Source organism: Microcaecilia unicolor, chromosome 6 (assembly GCF_901765095.1).
Source record: "Microcaecilia unicolor chromosome 6, aMicUni1.1, whole genome shotgun sequence".
NCBI lineage: Eukaryota > Metazoa > Chordata > Amphibia > Gymnophiona > Siphonopidae > Microcaecilia > Microcaecilia unicolor.
The window spans coordinates 319,745,124-319,764,034 of NC_044036.1; the positions used below are offsets into that span (position 1 = coordinate 319,745,124).

General features: G+C 47.0%; 1 protein-coding gene across 1 annotated transcript in view; it reads right to left on the minus strand.

Annotated features, from left to right (window-relative positions):
* Positions 1–12,803, minus strand: part of LOC115473398 (polycystin-1-like) — a 148,785-nt gene extending 135,982 nt beyond the window's left edge. Inside the window, exons 1-3 of the mRNA XM_030208333.1 lie at positions 12,226–12,803; positions 1,159–1,230; positions 803–874 (exon numbers count right to left, since the gene is read on the minus strand). Of these exons, the coding sequence (XP_030064193.1) occupies positions 803–874; positions 1,159–1,230; positions 12,226–12,803 (722 nt within the window). The remainder of the gene's footprint in view (positions 1–802; positions 875–1,158; positions 1,231–12,225) is intronic.
* Between the last annotated feature and the right edge of the window lie 6,108 nt (positions 12,804–18,911).

Consider the following 18,911-nt stretch of genomic DNA (forward strand, 5'->3'; position numbering starts at 1 on the left):
GGCACACCAGTTCGGTGCCCTCCCCCCCCCCCCCCCCCCCAGCTACTCTCCTAGCCCTGCCCCAGGCTCCTTACCTAGCCCTGCCCCCCAGCTAGTCCCACCCCTTTTGACAAGACATCCTTTTAAAAGAAAATTATGTGCATTGGGAGGGGGGCCTCCGAGCCTCAAAGAACCCTGCCCTCTATCACCCGGGGTCTCAGGGTGCCATGCCGTGCCCTCCCCTCTCCTCCCCACTGAGCCTCAAGGTGGCCTTCCTGAACCTACCATAATGTACCTTGGGGTCTAGTAGCCTCTTCAGAGCAGGAAAGAATCCACTCTTTCCTGCCCAGTGTCGCTGCCACATTCTTCAAAATGGCTTCCCCTTGAAGTCTCAGCAGCCATTTTGAAGAATGCAGCAGCAGGCAAGAAAGAGTGGGGCTCTTTCCCGCCCTGAAGAGGCCACTAGACCACCAGTGTGTGATGTGTTAAGATAGGTTTGCGGAGGGCCACGGGGCCTCTGGGAACATGAGGCTCTGTGCAGCCACTCCTGTCACCCCTGCCTAAGACCGGCCTTGATAAAGAGGGTAACAAAACAAAGGGAAAGGATGGAGAACAAGGAGAGAAAAGGGAAGACAGGGTGTGAGTGAGAGAGAGAGACCAGGGTAGGTAAGGAGCAATCAAAGAGGCAGAGAGCAGTGAGGCAAAGAGACAGACAGTAGGATAGAGAGAGGGATAAACAGGCACAGAAGCAGAGGCATGGGGGAGGGGGCAGGAGGAGATGGGATCATTTCTGGGGCATGTTGCAGTTTCCCTTCCAACCTACAGAGACTGGAGGTGGTGCAGCTGGTAGAAGGTGCCTTCTTCAATAGTGTGGATGCTGTTGTGGCTCAAATCCCTTAAAAACAGAGACATAAAAAGTTACTTAGCATTGCTCCAACCCTGACGTGCCTCCTTCAGATAAGCGGGTCTTCCGCTGACAAGTACAGTTTAGGCTGATCTCTGACCAGGTTCGCTCCCAACTATATCTATTGCCTTTCAGCCCTGGTTCTCTTGGAGAAACTGGATCTATAAGCCCACAGAGGCAATGGGTTAAACAGGACTGGTGTAGCCTATCTGCAAGACTTAAATCTTGTTGGCAACTCTACTTAGGTCTCAGGAAATGGGAATTCTGTTACTCACAGAGAGAGAAGGTTTGAAAGCCCATTAAGATCCTTCCTCCTCAGTTCACTCAGTCGGTTGTAAGACAAGTCACTGTGCAATGAGGAAGACAACATGAATTGTTACTTGGGTCCAGGAGCATGGTGTCCTTGGCTACTTTCAGTTTAATATTTCAACTAATAAGGTATTTAATACATTCTTTGCATTGAGAATATGGACTTTTTCTCCCTGCATGGACTTCTTGGAACTTTCAGAACAGTAAGCTGCCTCATAAGGAAACTATTTAGTGGGAGGGGGGATTGTATGGATGTGTTAATTAGGAGATAAGAGACAAACAGGAACAGGGCATAGCCAGACACTCAATTTTGGATGGGCCTAGGCCCAAGATGGGTGAGCAGAGGAACCCCGCCCATCCCACAGGTGACGTGGAGGGGCATAATTGAACGTAAACGTCTATCTCCATGGGCGTTTATCTCCAAGAACGGGTCCGTGAAGGGGCGGACCGAACCGTATTTTCGAAAAAAATAGACGTCCATGTTTTATTCGACAATTTGTGAGCTGGGCGTTTTTGTTTTTCAGCGATAATGGAAAATGAAAGCGCCCAGCTCAAAAACAAATAAATCCAAGGCATTTGTTCGTGGGAGGGGCCAGGATTCGTAGTGCACTGTCCCCCCTCACATGCCAGGACATCAACCGGGCACCCTAGGGGGCACTTTTACAAAAACAAAAAAAAAAGGTAAAAGAGCTCCCAGGTGCATAGCACCCTTCCCTTGTGTGTTGAGCCCCCCAAATCCCCCTCAAAACCCACTGCCCACAAGTCTACACCATTACTATAGCCCTAAGGGGTGAAGGGGGGCACCTACATGTGGGTACAGTGGGTTTGGGGGGTTGGACGACTAATAAGCATTAAGCAGCACAATTGTAACAGGTAGGGGAGGGATGGGCCTGGGTCCACCTGCCTGAAATCCACTGCACCCCCTAATAACTGCTCCAGTGACCTGCATACTGCTGCCAGGGTGGTGGGTATGACATTTGAGGGTGAAAATAAACAGTTGTGAAACGGCATATTTTGTGGTGGGAGGGGGTTTGTGACCACTGGGGGAGTCAGGGGAGGTCATCCCCGATTCCCTCCAGTGGTTATCTGGTCATTTAGGGCACTTTTTGGGGCCTTATTCGTGGACAAACAGGGTCCAGGAAAAGTGCCCTAAATTCTCGCTAAAAACGCATATTTTTTTTCCATTATCGGCGAAAGGCGCCCATCTCTGATCGGCCGATAACCATGCCCCAGTTCCGCCTTCACCACGCCTTCGACACGCCCCCGTCAACTTTGTACGCTTCCGCGATGGAGTGCAGTTGAAAGCGTCCAAGTTCGGCTTTCGATTATACCGCGTTATTCGTTTTTGGGAGATAAACACCTATCTCCCGATTTAGGTCGCAATATAGGCGTTTTTGTCTTTCGATTATAAGCTGGATAGTCTGTCCTTCTCTCACCTGCATGCCATATGGTCTCTCAAACAACTCTCTTCTCCCGCAGACCTTTTAAACAGCAGATTTTCACTGGCAGCGAGCAGCAGCTAATACACACTGCTCATGTTGGCCCCTGCCTTCCCACTGATGTAACTTCCTGTTTCAGTATAGACTGGAATACGTCAGAGGGAAGGCTGTGAGGCTGGTGCGTGCAAGCAGTATGTATCAGTTGCTGCTTGCTGCAGGCGAAGATCTGCTATTTACAAGGTATGCAGGAGGGACAGTTGTTGGGAGTTTTCAGCTGGTGGGGCTTGGGAATCCCTGCCAGCTACTGGGTGGGCCTGAGCCCAAAGTGGGTGGGCTTTGGCCCACCCGGGCCCACCCTTGGCTACGCCACTGAATGCGGGTAAATTCCTGAAACAGTGGCAAAATTTAGGCACTAGAATGATTTGTGCTAAGCTTGAATTCTATAACAGCACGTAAATCAGGCGGCATGTGCCTACATTTATGTACACAATTTTTGGTGCCTTCTATAGAATCAAGGGGAATATGTACACAGTCCTTAGGGGTCCTTTTACTAAGGTGCGCTGAAAAATGGCCTGCGGTAATGTAGGTGTGGGTTTTGGGTGTGCGCTGATCCATTTTTCAGAGCACCTGTAAAAAACGCCTTTTTTTTTCACAAAAAATGGAACTTACTGCCAACGATAAAGTCTCACGTGGTGACCAGGTGGTAATGACCTACACGCGCCACATGCCACTTGGCGCACATCAATATGCGCATCTGAGAATAAAAATTATTTTTCAGCCGTGCATATCAGACACGCGCCAAAAATGAAATTTCCGCAAGAGCCACATGTTAACCGGACGGTAACTCCATTTTGCACATAGAAATTTATGCGGCTTAGTAAAAGGGCCCCTTAGATTCTACAAACTTGCACTCCCAAATTTATGCTTAGTGATTCTATAAAAGTCTGCAAAAATTGTGCAATTTAATAGAATAATGAGCCAATTAGTGCCAATTGGCTTTTTAACAAGCAGCTATTGGCACTAATTAGATTTAATTGGGATTTATACGTATAAATGTAGGCATGGGATCCACGCCTAAAATTTGTGCGCGGCCCGAAAAAGGGGGCGTGAAAATGGGAGGGGCACGAGCATTTCAGGGTGGATCAGGAGCATGGTTTTGAGTTACGCATATGATTATATAATACGGGTGCTCTGCACTTAAATGTAGGCGCAGGCATGTGACCACATTTTCATCGGTGCAAATGGCAGTGCCTAAATTTATACACGACCTCTTCGCTTAAGCGTTAATTCTATAAACTGTGCCAATCTTTAGATGCGGTTTATAGAATACTGCTTAAGTGGGGGGTTTGGGCACCAATTTTTAGACCTTATTTATAGAATTCACCCGATTCGAAAGTGCAAAACCCCTCCGAGAAAAGCTGCATTGGCTCCCAATCAAAGAACGGATCATCTTCAAAATCTGCACCCTGATCCACAAAATTATCTACAGCATAGTCCCAGGATACATGATAGACCTCATAGACCTACAACCAGAAACAAAACCAGATCATCGTGAACATATTTAAATCTACATTACCCAAATTGCAAAGGACTCAAATACAAAACAACCTACGCATCTAACTTCTCCCACATAAGTGCACTACTATGGAATGCACTCCCAAAAACTGTGAAAACAATCCATGACCAGAAAATCACTAAAAACCAACCTCTTCAAAAAGGCTTACCCCACTGATCCAACGTAAACCCCTACACCAGACAACACAGCAATACCAATGATCGTACTGGACAATATATAATCTCCACTCCCCTCGACCCTCACGATATCTGATACACATCTTCCTCATTCGACCACAACATAACCTTGCATTTGTTTCTCAAACGGACTTGGCGAACGCCTTTACGGTAGTATGTAAGCCACATTGAGCCTGCAAATAGGTGGGAAAATGTGGGGTACAGATGTAACAAACAAACAAACAAATAAATTGTGGTCCATTTGGATAATAATGAGAGTTGCCTTTTCTCTGAGTGGTTGACCACTTTCTCTGTACTCAGAGTAAAATCCATTCTGTTATTCAAGTGGTGTAAGTCCCTAGAGAAGAGCCTGCAACCCAAAGGTTGCTGTGAGTTGAGGAAAAATCTGATTTATCATATTGACATACATCTGCTTTCAGCAAACAGAAGGAGTCTTGGGTTTTTAGGCACACAGGAATAAGTTCACTGGGAGCACCAGTTTACAGCCTCTAGGCATCAGCAGGCATTTTTCAAAAGGACTGATCACACTAGGGATGTCCATTCACTTGAAACAACATTTCCCATGTCTTTTATATCATTTTTAACCCAAAACAACTTGGAAAAACCCCCCTGAAATTTCAGGTTTTATCCCATTTCATTAGTAGTGCACACTACCTATTGAAAAATAGTGTACAGTATTGTTCTATAGGTGCTTACCAGGGGTTCTCAGCCCAGTCCTCCGGACACACCCAGCCAGTCAGGTTTGCAGGATATCCTTACTGAATATGCATGAGATAGATTTGCATACAATGGAGGTAGCAGGCATACAAATCTCTCTCATGCATATTCATTGCAATGAAACTACATTGTAGTAAATTTAAAATAAATCGGAGAAAATGTTTCTTCACCCAACACGTAAGTAAACTCTGGAATTCATTGCCAGTGAACGTGGTGAAGGCGGTTAGCTTGGCAGAGTTTAAAAAGGGGTTGGACGGTTTCCTAAAGGACAAGTCCATAAACCGCTACTAAATGGACTTGGGGAAAATCCACACTTCCAGGAATAACATGTATAGAATGTTTGTACGTTTGGGAAGCTCGCCAGGTGCCCTTGGCCTGGATTGGCCGCTGTCGTGGACAGGATGCTGGGCTCGATGGACCCTTGGTCTTTTCCCAGTATGGCATTACTTATGTACTTATGTCCTCTACTTGGCTCACTTTTATTACATAGAGCAGTGATTTAACCTATTGTGATGTCATAGTGGCTCATTCCACCAATAAGAGCCAACCTCATTAGTGATGTCACAATGGCTTGATTGTATAGAATGTTTGTACGTTTGGGAAGCTCGCCAGGTGCCCTTGGCCTGGATTGGCCGCTGTCGTGGACAGGATGCTGGGCTCGATGGACCCTTGGTCTTTTCCCAGTGTGGCATTACTTATGTACTTATGTATCCTGAAAACCTCACCAACTGGGTGTGTCCCAAGGACTGGGGTGAGAATATCTATCGAGAAATAGTATGCGCAATTAATGAAATTGTCTAGTAACAAAATTTTAAAAACACACAGCAAAAGGAAAAAAAAACCCTGCAAATGACACAGGAAACTAAATTTGTTTTTGCCTGTACATCCCTAGATTGCACCAGTCACTGTGCTTCATCCACACACAGTTAAACCAGAATGACAAAATGTAGCCATGATACCGTGACCCAATTCACATTCTCAGTACTTGTTCCAAATATAAGTTCATTTTTACACTTGGATGAACGTAAAGACAATCCTGGGGTTGTCACAAAGGATATAAAGGTTCTTTTACTAAGATGCGCCGAAAAGTGTCCTGCGCTGGTGTAGACACGTGTATCAGACGCTTGCAGGTCTATTTTTCAGCGCACCTGCACAAAAGGCCTTTTTATTTTTTAGCCGAAAATGGATGTGCAGCAAAATTAAAATTAGCGTGTGTCCATTTGGGGCCTGAGACCTTACCGCCATCCATTGACCTAGTGGTAAAGTCTTACGCGTTAACCGGGCAGTAATCATCAGTGTGCGTACAATGCTGATTACTGCCCGGTTAGCGCCACATGCCAGACATTTTCCGGGGTGCTTAGTGGGCACGCATAGAAAATAAAATGACCACCTGGTCCACATGGTAGCCGGGCGGTAGTTCAAAATTGACGCGCCTATGCGCCTACACGGCTTAGTAAAAGGGCCCCATAGAAACTAATAGGCAATAGATGACACCATTTATATATTCCTTGAGGTATTTTGGCAGAACCAACAGGTTAACCTTCTCAGTGCGATGAGGACATTGAAGAAACTGGAACAGACTTTGCATGAGCACATCAAAAGATCCAAGAAAGATTCTGACCAAAAAGCAGTCTGTATCTGTCATTGGCTTTGGTCGAGGGCGACCTGAAACTATCTTCAACAAGGCTTATTCTGACCTGGTAAATAATACCATAAAAATGTTTTAGGTAATATAGGTGCATCCAACAACTGACCACTCATTTGTGTTAAAACAACCAGTTACATGTAAACAGAAAGTTAGTATAACATTTTTAATAGTAAGTTCATTGCTATCATTTTCTTTTCCTTTGTGGAACGTAATTGCAATAAACATGGAAAAAAAATAAGTAACTTTATTACTTAAAAAGGAAAGATTTACATTTGTTATGGTTAGATTTCTGTTTAAAGATAGCTGTCTTTGTTCTGAAGTGTTTAAGACAGGGGATCTCAACCCAGCCCTCAGGACACACCCAACCAGTTAAGGTTTCAGGATACCCACAATTTTATTTTATTTACATTTGTACCCCGCACTTTCCCATTCATGGCAGGCTCAATGCGGCTTACATGGGGCAATGGAGGGTTAAGTGACTTGCCCAGAGTCACAAGGAGCTGCCTGTGCCTGAAGTGGGAATTGAACTCAGTTCCTCAGGACCAAAGTCCACCACCCTAACCACCAGGCCACTCCTCCACTGTTGCTACTATTTGAGATTCTACATGGAATGTTGCTATTCCACTAGCAACATTCCATGTAGAAGTCAGCCCTTGCAGATCACCAATGTGGCTGCGCAGGCTTTTGCTTCTGTGAGTATACGTGCAGGACGTCAGACTCACAGAAACAGAAGCCTGCGCAGCCTTCTACATGGAATGTTGCTAGTGGAATAGCAACATTACATATAGAATCTCCAACAGTAGCAACATTCCATGTAGAATCTCCAATAGTATCTATTTTATTTTTGTTACATTTGTACCCTGCACTTTCCCACTCATGGCAGGCTCAATGCAGCTTACATATATACAGGTACTTATTTGTACCTGGGGCAATGGAGGGTTAAGTGACTTGCCCAGAGTCACAAGGATCTGCCTGTGCCTGAAGTGGGAATCAAACTCAGTTCCTCAGGACCAAAGTCTACCACCCTAACCACTAGGCCACTCCTCCACTGTTGCTACTATTTGAGATTCTACATGGAATGTTGCTATTCCACTAGCAACATTCCATGTAGAAGTCGGCCCTTGCAGATCACCAATGTGGCCACGCAGGCTTCTGCTTCTGTGAGTCTCACGTCCTGCACGTACGTGTCAGACTCAGAGAGACAGAAGCCTGCGCAGCCTTCTACATGGAATGTTGTTAGTGGAATAGCAGCATTCCATGTAGAATCTCCAATAGTATCTATTTTATTTTGGTTACATTTGTACCCTGCGCTTTCCCACTCATGGCAGGCTCAATGCGGCTTACATGGGGCAATGGAGGGTTAAGTGACTTGCCCAGAGTCACAAGGAGCTGCCTGTGCCTGAAGTGGGAATTGAACTCAGTTCCTCAGTTCCCCAGGACCAAAGTCCACCACCCTAACCACTAGGCCACTAGGCCACTCATCCACTGTTGCTACTATTTGAGATTCTACATGGAACGTTGCTATTCCATGGAATGTTGCTAGTGGAATAGCAACGTTCCATGTAGAAGTCAGCCCTTGCAGATCACCAATGTGACCGCGCAGGCTTCTGCTTCTGTGAGTCTGACGTCCTGCACGTATGTGCAGGACATCAGACTCACAGAAACAGAAGCCTGCGTGGTCACATCTGCAAGGGCTGACTTCTACATGGAATGTTGCTAGTGGAATAGCAACATTCCATGTAGAATGTCCAATAGTAGCAACATTCCATGTAGAATCTCCAATAGTATCTATTGTATTTTTGTTACATTTGTACCCTGCGCTTTCCCACTCATGGCAGGCTCAATGCGGCTTACATGGGGAAATGGAGGGTTAAGTGACTTGCCCAGAGTCACAAGGAGCTGCCTGTGCCTGAAGTGGGAATCAAACTCAGTTCTTCAGTTCCCCAGGACCAATGTCCACCACCCTAACCACTAGGCCACTCCCTCCCTAAAAAAAAAAAAGGCAAAAAAATTTGCTTACAAAAACAGTGTAATAATATGAAAACAGATAAAATGTAGATATATAAAAACACAATTTATTAAAACAGAACCCAGAGGTAAAACAATACCCGACGTGGCCACGTCTCGCCCTCAGGCTGCATCAGGGGTAAAACTAAAAAAAAGGGGAGTAAATTACTAAACCCCAAAACATGTAATAAGACCTCTGCGTCTGTCTTGTCCAGCATCAAACCAAACCGAACGTGGTGCTTGAGATAATAGTTTAAAAAGGAAAGAGTTACATTTGTTATGGTTAGATTTCTGTTTAAAGATAGCTGTCTTTGTTCTGAAGTGTTTAGGACAGGGGATCTCAACCCAGCCCTCAGGACACACCCCCACCCAACCAGTTAGGGTTTCAGGATACCCACAATGAATATGCAAGAGATAAATTTGTATACAATAAAGTCTGTGCATGCAAATTTATCTCATGTGTATTCACTGTGGATATCTTGAAAACCAGACTGGCATGGTATGTGCTGAGGATTGGGTTGGATTTTCTCTCTCTTCTGTATAGAAGCCAAATTGCCAGTTTTATTCTATTCCTGTAACTTTCTTGAAAGTGAGTCTTAGGGTCTTGTGTGTCGTTCTTTGCTCTCAGTATTAAAGTCCCTACAGAGAGCCTCTGTCTGAATGGGTAATGGGGGGATAAAGCAAAGACCCCTTCAATGGCGGAGAAGTCAGTGGAATGCAGCAATAAATGTCCCTTCTGCCCATAGGATAAAGCTGGCTGAATTACCATGGAGATGAGGATCAGAAGTTAGTTAACAAGGTTTGGCCACCTGCAGGCAGTAGCGAATGAATTATGCATTCCTTGCTTGTGCCAGCTGCAACCCTGGCACCCGTGGGCTACAGATTCCTGATGCAAGAGTCAAGGCTATGGGACGGGAGACTCATTATTATGGTTGGAACACTAAACAGACCAGGCTCTTAAAGGAAATCAGCTAGGGTAGGACCCTACACAAGTACAACAACTCTGACCCACAGCTGTGTCATCAACCTAATTTCTACAAGAAGTTCACAGCCTTTCTATATGGGTTTCTCTGTGACTGTGAACCTCACAGCCCTTTTCTTCATAAAGTCTTCTGGCACAGGTCTCTCCAATTCCTTTCACCTGAGAAGCTTTTCTCCAACTTTAGACCCCTCACTTCATCTGGGGTCTTCTCTGTGAAAAATGGGTCCCCTTTTCCTTTGCACCTGATGCCAGATCTTTCACAGCCCCCCTCCCCCAAACCCCCCTCAGCTTTCCTTTTTTCATCCAGAGGGCTTCTCCCTGATCCAGTACCCCTTGTTTCTTCCTCCCCTGAGGTCATCCGTCTGACATTTGACCCTTCACCCCATCTGACTCTCTTGTTATTTACTTTGTTCAAACCTTTGAGAAAAGCACAGGGTGGGAAGAGAAGTGGGAGGCAGGTTAGAAGACAGAGCTCGGCATCCACAGTTTTGTCTGTTGTTTCTTAAGTTTTCCTATCTCCGCTGGCTCCCTCGGAGAGGTCAGAGGTCTTTGGGAATAGCCTGCATTCCTTATTAGGTTGGCATGGTCTCAGAAAATGTGGTCTCCCCCAGCATTCCATCACCACCACCTCCCACAGAACAACTCGGCTCCCCACCTGTCTGTGTGAGGAGGTGCAGGCCAGAATGTATAAACACATACTGAGAGATTGATGCTGCAGTCAAAGAAATGAGGACTCTGCTCCGGCACAACAGGCCACACATGGCTAAAGGAAGCAGAGGAGAGAGAAAACAGAGCTAACTTTTCTGTTTTTGCTTCAATCCGGTGGATATACAGAAGACACTTTTCCCTTTCTCCCAGGGGTGTGCTTGTACATTTTTAACAAGGGGTTCTCTCTCTGGGCATAGCCAGCCCTGCAATTTTGGGGGGGGGGGGGCAGGAGTGGACTGGGAGGGGGCAACGCATGCCTCTCTATCCCTCTCCCCTCATGCAGGCATGCTAGTCATACCTTTGCTGGCAGGGATACTGAGCCCCACCAAGTGATAAATGAACTGCTACTACACCCCGCTGCTTGTTTCTGTGTCTTGTGCTACAGGGGCGTATCTGAAAGTTGGCGGTAGCGGGGGCCGAAGCCAGAGTGAGGGGGCACATTATAGCCCTCCCCCCCCCCGCCGCCGCCATTTCCGACCCCCCCCCCTGCCGCCGTGGGTACCTTTGCTGGTGGGGGACCCCAACCCCCACCAGCCGAGGTCCGCTTCCTCCTGCCGCTGCGAGGTTTTTTAAGTTCTTCATCGGGATTCGTCCTCCGTCACTCTCTCTGTGCTGCTGTTCAAAGAAGCTGCTAGCTGAATGTAGTTTCGAACTGAGTCTGACGTCGCTGCTGCACGTTGTACGTGCAGGACGTCAGCCTCATATACAACGTGCAGCAGCAACGTCAGACTCAGTCCAAAACTGCATTCAGCTAGCAGCTTCTTTGAACAGCAGCACAGAGTGACGGAGGACGAATCCCGATGAACTTAAAAAACCTCGCAGCGGCAGGAGGAAGCGGACCTCGGCTGGTGGGGGTTGGGGTCCCCCGCCAGCAAGGGTACCCATGGCAGCAGTAGGGGGGGTCCAGGGCAAAATCTGCAGGGGCCCAGGCCCCTGTGGCCCCATGCAGATACGCCCCTGCTTGTGCATGTGTGAGAATTTCCAGCATGCTGCTCAGAGCAGGGATTTACTTGGCTGACAGAGCTCAGCATCCTCGCCGGCAAAGTAAAAGAGAATTCAGGAGGGGGCCCCAAACCCATGTTTTGGGAGCCAGTTGCTAAAGTAGCCACAGAGGGCCAACTTTAACAACCGGTTCCCAAAATTCTTAAAAATGTAACAAACGGCTCTCGCGAGCCCATGAGAGCCTGCTCCAGCACACCACTGCTTTCTCCCCTCACCTCATCCTAAAGATGTTGCTCACTGCCAGCATGCAGATGCCCTAACCTTTTCGGTTTGCTATGGTGACATATACAGTCGTTGGCAATCTTAGTACATAAGAACATAAGAATAGCCATACTGGGTCAGACCAATGGTCCATCTAGCCCAGTATCCTGCTTCTAGCAGTGGCTAATTCAGGTCAAAAATACCTGGCAGAATCCCAATGGTCCATCCAGTCTGTCCAACAAAATGGGTCCAAGGAAACAGCAAGGCAAACGATCCACAAACTCCAAAGTGGAAAACAATGAAGCAGTAATATTACAGGATGGTGATTTTCATGTGTCGATCTCCCCACATAGCATTGCCACAAAGGTTGTGAGATATCATGAAACGTAAGAGCATAAGGTTTCCTAAAGGTACAGCTCAACCATCCATCACTTTACAAAAATGCAACAATTTCAACAATGAAAGAAAGCAACAGTGGAGGACAGGAAGGAACTATGGAAGAAAGAACATATATATATATTTTTAAAGACCTTTTAGCTTACTTCAAACCTTCTTAAGAAGAATTCTTTCTACTTACAGATGCAGGGTACTGAAGGGGCAGGACCCTGTGGCAGGAATATTCAGCAGCCCTGCACCAGAGCAGTTTACTACTGTGGCTGTACAGAAGCAGTGAGATGGGCATGGTAAGCCAAGCCCTGGACTGTCTTCCCTCTGCTTCTCACACTGAATTCCTTCTAGACATGGAGTCTTCTTCATCAGTAGACTCTTTCTGCCCCCTGAAGACTCCTGCACTGCTGCTTCCCATGCTGATGTGCTGGGCTTAGCTGCCACCGGCGGACTCATACGCTGTTCTACAGCCAGATCTCTAGTTGTCCTGGATTTACACCTGCACCTTGAATGCGGTCCACGCATGGCTGCTGTTGACCCAAGCCATGCATCTTCTCCTGTTCGTGCTTGTCTTGCTGGAGCACTGGAGGTCTGGGGCAATTTGCAAGTATAGACACCACCAAAGCAGGGCATTAGTAGTAAGCCAAGGATGAGGGCCCAGACATTGCAAATAACCCTCTGAAGACACCATGGTGTCCACTGTACCCCCTCATGCCAAGGGCATCTACAGTTTGAAGACAGATTTTTTGCTGGTGCAAACCAAGGCATTTTTATAATTGACAGACCCCTCTTTATGCAAACTGCTTTGCCAGAATTCCAGTCCGGCACAGTGCTGGTGGCATCAGAGCATCTCAGGAACACATCAGGCTACTGCTCCCCAAACGTTTTGGCTCAGTTACTCCACATTCTCTCTGTTTTCTCTTCCTCTTCTCCGGGAAAACTGCAACACTTGAGTGTTTTCAACAACCGCCTCTCCATTGCAAGACCCCAGCGGCTGCTCCCTCCCCCCCTGATCCTCCCTCCCCCAAGTCCCATTCATCCTTCCTCCCCTTTGCCCACTCTGCTGCTGGCTTGCTATCCCTGCCCAAAACTGACTCCAGAGGGTGTCGCCACTTCACCTGCCAAATGCTGCCCTTGTGATTCTTCCAAAATGTGAAAATGAAAGGGTCTGATGTCAGCTGGTGCAGCATAGATTAACTCCTGGATGAAGTGGTGTTATTCCTCCACAAGCTTTATCTCTAGGGCTGGAATTCAACAGCTGCTCTCCACAAACACAAGTACTCTCCGGATTTGCCTGTTCTCTCTCTCGGTCAATGCCTATCACTAAGTCTCCCCCTCAGTAGAGGCACTTGACTGTTTTGACATGCAAGGGATTTATACAGATGTGGCCAGCCAGGGCTGTTGGTCTGTGGTTTACAAGCACAGAACCATCACAAAGGAATGGAAATCAAACCAGGGCATTTTCTGCATTTGGATTTTGGATTTAGCTCACACCGTTTTCTCAAGGGGAGTTACATTCAGGTATTTTCCTGTCCACAGAGGATTTACAATTTAAGGGGCATGTTTAAGGGTGTGTGCGCTAACAGGGTTACCACATGCCCACATTAAGATGATCTGCTGTAATATACCTGCTAGCACATGCATTAGGGAATTTTTCTGGGAGAAGGCGTGACGTGGGCATAGAACACTGGGTTCCCAACCCTGATCCTGGAGGCACCCCAGCCAGTCAGGTTTTCAGGATATCCACAATGAATATTCATGAGAGAGATCTGCATGCAAATCTCTCTCATGAATATTCATTGTGGATATCTTGAAAACCTGACCGACTGGGGTGTCTCCAGGACCAGGTTTGGGAGCCACTAGCACAGAAACATTATCCTGTTAGCATGTCCTGGGTAACGCACGCTGATGGGATAACAGCTCAGAACGTGGTGAATGCAGTTAGCTTGGCAGAGTTTAAAAAGGGGTTAGACGGTTTCCTAAAGGACAAGTCCATAAACCGCTACTAAATGGACTTGGGAAAAATCCACAATTCCAGAAATAACATGTATAGAATGTTTGTACGTTTGGGAAGCTTGCCAGGTGCCCTTGGCCTGGATTGGCCGCTGTCATGGATAGGATGCTAGGCTCGATGGACCCTTCGTCTTTTCCCAGTGTGGCATTACTTATGTACTTATGTACTTAATGCTGGATCACTTATAGCACCTCCTATATATAGGGTTACCATATGTCCGGATTTACCCGGACATGTCCTCTTTTTGAAGGCATGTCCAGGCAACCGGGCGCGTTTTGCCAATCTGCCCGTTTGCCAGAAATCTGGACAAACGGGCAGATTGCTAGCCTCCCCTCCCCTTACTTACTACTGCCCTGGTGGTCTAGTGACCTCTTCTGCCTTCAGGGCTGGAAAGAGCCCCCTCTTTCCTGCCCGGAGCGCTGCCCTGCATGCATCCTTCCTGTTGCTGATCCTCGGCGCCGATTCAAAATGGCCACCGAGAGTTGAAGTGACCTCACGAGACTTCAACTCTCAGCGGCCATTTTGACTCAGCGCCGAGGATCAGCAACAGAAAGGATGCATGCAGGGCAGCGCTCCGGGCAGGAAAGAGGGGGCTCTTTGCTGCCTCGAAGAGGTCACTAGACCACCAAGGCAGTAGTAAGGTAAGGGGAGGGGAGTGATGGGGAGGGGTGATGTGACAGGGGGGAGGGGAAAATGTGACAGAGGGCGGGGTGTGAAAAGGGCGGGGCATGTGTCCTCCTTTTTGGGGGACAAAATATGGTACCTATATAAAGCTCCTGTGTTAAATCCTAGCAGTTAATGCGCACTGACTACATTAGCGCACAACCTGCATAAAACATTTCCTCAAAAAGAATAGCATTAGATTTGCAGTTAACACACGCTAAAGTCTGCGTTAACTCCAAATCCTTACGCCATGTAGTAAACAACCCCTAAGTTTGTATCTGAGCAATGGAAGGTTAAGTGACTTGCCCAAGATCACAAGGAGCAGGCACGGGTCCCCCCCCCCCCCCCCCTGCTTCTCAGCCTGCAGCACTAACCATTAAGCTACTCTGTATCTGCAAAATGTTTTCTCTCTAGTCCAGCTGTGCTGCCTCTGTCAATAGGTCACATGCCATAGCTAATCATCTGGGAGATAAGTGTAGTGGATGGAGACTGGATCCTTTCTCCCCATTCATTAAGGTAAAGAGTTGACATGCAAATCCTGATTTACAGCCACTGGAGTTACCAGCCTAGTTTCAAAAGTGTGGTCTGCTTTTGAACAATTGTCACTATATATACTGGAATGAATACAAATATTTTAAAATGGAGAGAGAAGAAACTGGCAGGCCAAAATACATAAAAACACAAGCTTTGCTTTTTGCCAGAATTAATCCCACCTGCGCTGTCTGGCCACAGGATGGCTCTGCTGCTAGTAGGAAAGGAAAATGAACAAAAAAAGTGTCATTCGTGGAGAGGGACTGGGGAGGGATTTGCCATGGTGCTTAGAGAGGCAAAAGCTGCCTGATTTTTAACCAGTGTTGCCAGGTGGAAAATTTTTTTCCCACCCAAACGAGCCCAAATCCAGCCCAAAACCCGCCCAAACTCAAACCCCGCCCCTGACACCCCCACCCCCGCGTCATCACCCCCGCCCCCGCCGTCATCAACCCCACCGTCACCGGCCCCGCCTCCCCCGTCACCGGCTCCGCCTCCCCCATCACCGGCCCCGCCCAACACGTCACTAACCCCGCCCAAAACATCACTAACCTCGCCCCCGCGGCCGCGGCCAAAAAAACCGCCCGAAAAACCGCGGAAAAGAAAAAAAAGAAGCCCAAAAAACCGCGACCCGCCGCGGGCAAAAATTTCCCGCGGCGGGTCGCGGAAAACTGCCCAATTGGGCGGTAAAACCGCCCACCTGGCAACACTGTTTTTAACTCCTTCAAAACAGGAAGTAATGCTCATAGCCAGGACTCTGCATAGGGCAAAGGGCTTCAGGAGTTCTGGGAACTTCACATTATTTGCACATAACTATAGAGTTCATTGGATGTCATTGTTCCTTAACTACAGGTACTGACTATACCATAGGACATACAAGCCATCCCGACACCTTCATGCCTCCACTGAGCTGTTATTAATACTTCCTGCACGAGCAGGTGCCCGACTAGATTCTCTCAAAACTCTGCATCGCTGTGGGACTTGCTATTTATTGTGCGTCTTGCATTAAATTTAAGTCTTGCTGAAAACCTGTTTACTTTGGCTCCCCCCCAGTGGCGTAGCTAAGGGTGGGCCCGGATGGGCCCAGGCCCACCCACTTTAGGCTCAGGCCCACCCAGTAGCAGCACACCTATGATGTGACTGGCAGGGATCCCCAAGCCCCAGCAGCCAGTGAAAATCTGCTATTTCAAAGGTATGCGGGGGAGGGGGATGTTTGAGAGACCATATGGCATGCAGGTGAGAGAGGGCGAGACCATATCACTTGTGGGACAAGGCGGAGTTCTGCCCACCCATCTTGGGCCCAGGCCCACCCAAAACTGGGTGTCTGGCTACGCCCCTGCTCCCCCCCCCCCCCCCATCAGACTGTGTGCGACCTGATCCAGAAATGCACACAACAGACTTCTGATATCTAGTTAATCATTATTGGACATTTAACACCTGTTTAGGGTGCTTTGTATTCTTGGATCCTATTGGGTACTGTCTCTGTCCTGTCCTAGTGACAAATTGTGCTCCTTGTGGAGGAGTGGCCTAGTGGTTAGGGTGGTGGACTTTGGTCCTGAGGAACTGAGTTTGATTCCCACTTCAGGCATAGGCAGCTCCTTGTGACTCTGGGCAAATCACTTAACCCTCCATTGCCCCATATAAGCCGCATTGAGCCTGCCATGAGTGGGAAAGCGCAGGGTACAAATGTAGCAAAAATACAATAGATACTGTTGGAGGTTCTACATGGAATGTTGCTACTATTGGAGATTCTACATGGAATGTTACTACTATTGGAGATTCTACATGGAATGTTGCTATTCCACTAGCAACACTCCATGTAGAAGGCTGCGCAGGCTTCTGTTTCTGTGAGTCTGACGTCCTGCACATACGTGCAGGACGTCAGACTCACAGAAGCAGAAGCCTGCGCGGCCACAATGGTGATCTGCAAGGGCCGACCTCTACATGGAATGTTGCTAGTGGGACTCTGGGCAAGTCACTTAACCCTCCATTGCCCCATGTAAGCCGCATTGAGCCTGCCATGAGTGGGAAAGCGCAGGGTACAAATGTAACAAAAATAAAATAGATACTATTGGAGATTCTACATGGGAATGTTGCTATTCCACTAGCAACATTCCATGTAGAATCTCAAATAGTAGCAGGAGTGGCCTAGTGGTTAGGGTGGTGGACTTTGGTCCTGAGGAACTGAGTTCAATTCCCACTTCAGGCACAGGCAGCTCCTTGTGACTCTGGGCAAGTCACTTAACCCTCCATTGCCCCATGTAAGCCGCATTGAGCCTGCCATGAGTGGGAAAGCGTGGGGTACAAATTTAAAAAAAACATTATTTTTTGAAATGCAAACTGCTTTTTGTACCCACTAAAGGCGATATATTAAATACTTACTGTACACCACCTTGAGTGAATTCCTTCAAAAAGGTGGTAAATAAATCCTAATAAATAATACAAATAAATACTAAATAAACCATAAACCTATGAAGCATATGATTACATAGGATCATACCCTCACCATCTATTCCTGACCCTGTACAACTAACTGCCTGGGGAAAACACAAAGGGATCCTGCAATGGAACCAAACAAACTTAGGGCTCCTTTTACAAAGTGCCATTAATGATTAGCGGCGTGCTGAATGCAAAGAAACCCCCATTCAATTCCCACGGCATCCTCGCATTCCAGGCATGCTAAATGGTAGCGCTGCTTTGTACAAGGAGGCCTTAGTGGTGGAAAATAAAGCCAGTGCCGGACAGACAAATTGGCAAGGACAAATCAGGAAGAAAATAGAAAGTCCAATATAAACATTAAAAATCAATGCAAAATTAACAAAGTACAAAATAAAGATTTATTAATTCAGACAATAGCACATCAATGATAAAAAGTGCACTAAGATATGGGGGATGGGACGACTTCCCTATGAGGAAAGGCTAAAGCAGCTAGGGCTCTTCAGCTTGGAGAAAAGGCGGCTGAGGGGAGATATGATAGAGGTCTATAAAATAATGAGTGGAGTTGAACGGGTAGATGTGAAGCGTCTCTTCACGTTTTCCAAAAATACTAGGACTAGGGCATGCGATGAAGCTACAATGTAGTAAATTTAAAACGAATCAGAGAAAATTTTTCTTCACTCAACGTGTAATTAAACTCTGGAATTCGTTGCCAGAGAATGTGGTAAAGGCGGTTAGCTTAGCGGAGTTTAAAAAAGGTTTGGCCAGCTTCCTAAAGGAAAAGTCCATAGACCATTATTAAATGGACTTGGGGAAAATCCACTATTTCTGGGATAAGCAGTATAAAATGTTTTGTACTTTTTTGGGATCTTGCTGGGTATTTGTGACCTGGATTGGCCACTGTTGGAAACAGGATGCTGGGCTCAATGGACCTTTGGTCTTTCCCAGTATGGCAGCACTTATGTACTTGGGATTCTGAATGGAATCTTGCTACTGTTTGGGGTTCTACATGGAATGTTGCTACACTTTGAAATTCTGTAAGGAATCTTGTTATTCTTTAGAATTCTAGAATCTTGCTACTCTTTGGGGTTCTACATGGAATGTTGCTACTATTTGGGTTTCTGCCAGGTACTTGTGACCTGGATTGGCCACTGTTGGAAACAGGATGCTGGGCTTGATGGACCTTTGGTCTTTCCCAGTATGGGAATACTTATGTACTTATGTATATACCCCCC